The following is a 5,061-nucleotide window of genomic DNA, read 5'->3' as shown; positions in this document are numbered from 1 at the left end:
AGCGAAGGCTGAGGCCGTGGTGCCACCGCGGGGTCGAGGGTAGGGGACGCGCCGGCCGCAGGGTCCCTCCCGGAGCCTTCCCTGAGGCCGCGCTCTAGCTCATCCGTTGCTGAAAGCACACGGGACCGTGTCTTCATTGTACAAAGGAAAGGAGCATCCCCTAACAGAAGCCCCTGTGCTGGGGCAGATGGGATCGAGGACACATAGCTCATCTCTAGGAGGTGTTTGCTTAGTCCCACGTGAAGGCTTCCGGTGAAGAAGTAACAGGGTGCAAGTAGTGTGTTTTTTTGCTTTGCCACCTTTGTAGTTGGAAAGCATCCCCTTGTACCTCACCCGCCTTTCCTCAGCACGAACGCAGCCAACTGCTTGCCCTAGACAGGGAACATGGAAAATGTTTGTTGACTGTTCCCTGTAGCTCCTCTTGTCTATGTGAGGGCAAAGACATTCATTTTCTTCAACTCTTTCTTCCTAGGTCACATTCTCTACTTTTCAAGATTTTTTTCAGCGGGTAGGATCTCAAAAAAATGAGGCATTTCAAGTGCAGCACTGAATGTACATTATGAAGATGTGTCCTTTTCTCTATTATGACTATATTTATTAATATAGGGAAATAGAACTTTAGGACTACAATATGACCCCTCTGTAGGGCCTGTGGCTATGTTTGGTTTTCTGTATTATCCGGTAAAATACTATGAAGGTCTACTTCATAAGTGAAAATATCTCCAGGTTTGCATGGCATTGTGATTTAATGAAAGAAACATCGATGAATCTTTTCAGTGGGAATAGCTAAACTTGCATTCCCTTTCCATAGCTGTATTCATTTCCTTATTATCTGTGTTATTTTAATCTGCTGCGATTGAAAGCACATGAAGACTTAACACCAGAATTTAAAACTATTCCTGTTTATACTTGGAGATAAATTTATTGGAGCAGTTAACTGCACTGTAGCAGTAGATGTGCGTATCAGTTAAGCTGCAGCAGTCACTTGTTTTAACAACTACTCTGAAAATCAAAGTCTTCCTGGACTTTCAAGTTAGATTCTGACTCACTCTTTACCGCTTCTGGATTAGGCACATGAAAATGAAAGGTGCTGTACTTGTTTTTCTGCTGAAACTTTAAGAAGTGAAAATTAGAAGATTTCTTAATACGTTTGGTCAGAATTGTTAGGTACAAGCATCTCTTGTTTTGTAGCATGCAGCTCACTAATACCACTTTCTGTCTGTGGAGGTGTCACTGTATAATCTCTGAACTCCTGAAACTTGAAGGAAAAACTGCAAATATGTCCAAATCATCTAGGAATTTCCCATCTCTATTATTTTTTTAAATCTTTTTGTTTGTCTACGAGTGATTTTTAACTCAGCTCCTTTCTAAGGAGAAAGTAGTAAGAAGGTCTATGCCATGACTTTCTCATATTATTTTGTAGCCCTCTCGATTTAGAGCAGTGTTCCCTCAAAGTGCTGGAGCCAGAAGGAAGTCCCAGCTGGAGTCTCCTGAAACTACTGGGAGATCGGGGTTGCACTGTGGTGGAGCTTGTGGAGTTCTTGCAGGCCCTGGAGCATACAGAGGCTCTCCAGTGTCTCAGCCATTCAGGTCAGTTCTGGTTTGTGCTTTCACTGCAACTGTATGTTCTACACTGGAAACACTGAAGTATTTGTTTTCTACAGTAGGTAAAAACATCTTTACTGTTTGGATTCTAGTAACTGGCATTCATGTGATTACCACAGTAATTGGCTCATATGATTCTGAGATTAAAAGTAAGCCAAGTAGATAAGCAGGCTTAATGCAGTATTGTTGTAGACTTGGACTTGGCTGCATGGATATGACAGGTGCTGTCATTCCCTCTGCTGACTTGGGTTCTGTATCAAACTATGCTTTTGGGAGATGCTTATAGAACTGAAATGGTTGAGTTAGAAAGACAAGTAGTATTGCCAGCCATCTGTTTGGGCTACAGGTTTTGTTAACTGCATTTCATAGCTTACCCTAATTGAAGGGGAAGGGTCCAATTAGTGCCACTTCTGGTGCATATTGGATCCCGTCCAACTTGCTAATTGGACAGAAAAACAGACTAACTTTAGATAGAACTAGATTATTTTCTGCTAACACATTCAGCTTGCTTCTTCACAAAAAGTCTAGGAAGTGGGGCAACGCAAGGGAATGCACAGGTAAGACCATGTAGACCAAGTGCTTCTTGCTATAGTACAAAACCAGGGCCTTTTTTTTATGTCCTCCTCCTTCAGGATGTGGTGAAATTCAGCCTACTAGGAGGTTGCGAAAGCTTCTTTTCAGAGCAGGGAGTGGAAATGAGACTAGCAAGCTCCTTGCTGTACTGATAGCTGTCCTATTCTTTGGACAGTGTGAGAAAAGAAGCCATGGGCTGAGAACCATTGTTAAGACAACCTTGGAATTTTTCAAGTAAATTATAGCAATGCTTTGCAGCCGTTTCATCTAGTTAAGGCTGCTGCTTCTTACTGTACTAGGAGGACCATGGTGTGTTGAATGAGGTGTGATTGAGTTACATGATAACTTAGCCTAGCTGAAGTATACCACTGTAGGCTTGGCAGGGAGAGGGGAACTGATGTTCTATCAGTGTGAGTGGATTGCGCTCACAGGGGCAAAAGTTGAGGTGGAAGCATAGGCAGTAGTATGCTGTCCTGCACTATGAATGCTTGTTCCTTTTTATTGTTCTCTGTATGGTGGTTACTGGGGGAGTACTGAAAACAAGAATGGTCCTGGTTCACGTTTGTACTGCAGAGTGCCTGCACAGAGTCAGAATGTTGTGCTTGCTTGATCTGTGATCATCTCAAGTATCATCACCGTTGAATTGAGGATTTTTGTGTGGCTATCAGTCAAGTTACATTTTGAAATATGTAATGAAGACTAAATCCTGGATAAAACAGGAACGTGCTACATAGCAGAATTGTGAGATAGTGGTGTCAATTAGGGAACTGGCTAGATAGCCAAGATATCTTTGTATTGAGGAGAACAAGCCAATAAGTAGACTTTTGTCAAGACCCCTTGGAACTGCAGAGATGATCTTGTTATAAATGAATCTTTTGCAGAACAGTATGATCTGTAATAGAACGGAGTCAGCCTCCTCTAAGGAGGACTGGGTAGCTTCATAGAGACTGAGAAACTGGAACTAAGATAAACCAAAGCAAAGGGTATTTGAAGAAAGTTTAGGTCAAAAAGAATTTTAAACTATTTAAAAAGAAGTGGTAGGCCCTGATATTTGCAGTGAGTTTATTTAGATGTTCGGGGTCGTTGATATTTGAAGTCAAAGTACAAATTCGTTACTGCCCACTTGTTCTAATATACCAAAAAGAGCTTAAGTGTTGCTCAAGTTCCTTTAGGAAAGGGATTGTTTACTGTAAGACCTCTATAGGTGTCATACTGGTTTGTTAGACTGTTTTCTACCAGCTTAGCTGATGCAGTTAAAAAGACACAAACCTTTGTGAGCCTACGAGTGTGCTGGTTAATGAGTGTACAGTTTTGATGCCGCTTAATGGTCTGTTTTGGCAGTGATACTACCTCAGTACCTTTATGGCAGAGATGTATTGTTACAAGCTGGGACATCACTTTGTTTGCAGCAATACAAAGGATCTCTTGGAGAATCATAGACTCCCAGAACAAAGTTCCAGAACTTGTCTCTCAGAGCTTAGAGGCTTGCCTGTCACATTACATTAACTCCATAGAAGATCTTCTTTCTATAAAGACACAAAATAGTAGTGATGATAACTTTAAAACTTCTCCTTTTTAGTAGTGAGAAAGCGCAGGCATCTTGTTCCTTGGGTCACCTCTCTGTCCCTTTTCTTCCCTTTTTTTATCTTGTCATGTTGTGAACTTGCTGGAAATGAATGAAATGCGAAGAGCTTTCTCTCAGGCTAAGAAGGAAAAAAGGCTTAATATGCAATTCGTGGTATTACAGTCTAGTCCTTGTGCAACCTCATTGAGTTGTGGTGATTGAAACAAGAGCAAAGAGGTGTTTTTCCTCTGCAGGCAGGTTTCTTACTGCAGCACTTTAGGCACTTCAATCTGAATGTGAGTAATTGAGGCCGATTTTGCACAAATGACTGAAAATGTTTACCAGTGTGTAAGTTAACTATAATCCAACTGTTACATTCTTAAGATTATGAGTGCTTAATTTGCACTGCATGTTTCAAAGTCTGGTAACCATAAATGTCAGTTTGCCATCCTCAATGATAAAACTCGAGCTTTGCGTTTTCCAAGGAAAATTGGAGAAATATTTGTGTATCTTTGTAATCATTCACAAAATTGAGCCAGAAGGTTTTCTTTTTGACCCATTAAATTCTGTGATGCTTGCAGGAAGTAGCTGTATAGTGCTGAATGAATTGCAGGAAAATAAATGAAACTGTGAAGAAATTATGAATCAGTTTTGTTAGAACTTGTTTGTAATACTTCCAAGGAGCGCAAAATACAAATCTTTCAGAGAATTCATTTTTCTCAGCTACTTTCTTAAGAGATGTTAGTGATGCAAATCAGGAGAGATTAAAAAAAAAAAAAAAGCGGAAGTCTTTGGAAGGAGCAAGTATTCTTAATTTTTCTGTCCTTTAAATTAAAATAATATAATTCCTGTTTGTCTTGGCTAATGTTAGGTGATTGTGATGCTCAAAAACTGTATTTAACACACTCCCTTTAACTATGAAAAACAGTGGAGGAAGTGTTAAATGAGGAACTGAGGTAGCGATCTTCAGGGCTAGGGTATTGTCCTGGTTTCGGCAGGGATAGAGTTAATTTCCTTCTTAGTAGCTGGTACAGTGCTGTGTTTTGGATTTAGGACAAGAACAAAGTTGATAACACACCGATGTTTTAGTTGTTGCTAGGTAATGCTTACACTAGCCAAGGACTTTTCAGTTTCCCATGCTCTACCGACTGAGAAGGCTGGAGGTGCACAAGAAGCTGGGAGGGGGCACAGCCAGGACAGCTGACCCAAACTGACCAAAGGGACATTCCATACCATGGGACGTCATGCTCAGTATATAAACTGCGGGAAAGCTGGTCGGGGGATGGTGACCACTGCTCGGGGACTGGCTGGGCATTGGG

The 5,061-nt window shown here is 41.1% G+C and overlaps 1 protein-coding gene across 1 annotated transcript in view; it reads left to right on the top strand.

Moving 5' to 3' along the window:
- Positions 1–5,061, top strand: part of MALT1 (MALT1 paracaspase) — a 42,159-nt gene that overhangs the window by 1,677 nt on the left and 35,421 nt on the right. Inside the window, exon 2 of the mRNA XM_019470866.1 lies at positions 1,424–1,590. Within this exon, the coding sequence (XP_019326411.1) occupies positions 1,424–1,590 (167 nt within the window). The remainder of the gene's footprint in view (positions 1–1,423; positions 1,591–5,061) is intronic.

Source organism: Aptenodytes forsteri, unplaced genomic scaffold (genome assembly GCF_000699145.1).
Source record: "Aptenodytes forsteri isolate BGI_AS27 unplaced genomic scaffold, ASM69914v1 Scaffold112, whole genome shotgun sequence".
Classification (NCBI taxonomy): Eukaryota; Metazoa; Chordata; class Aves; order Sphenisciformes; family Spheniscidae; genus Aptenodytes; species Aptenodytes forsteri.
The sequence above is the reverse complement of the archived record's forward strand: the minus strand, read 5'-3'. Positions and strand labels throughout refer to the sequence as shown.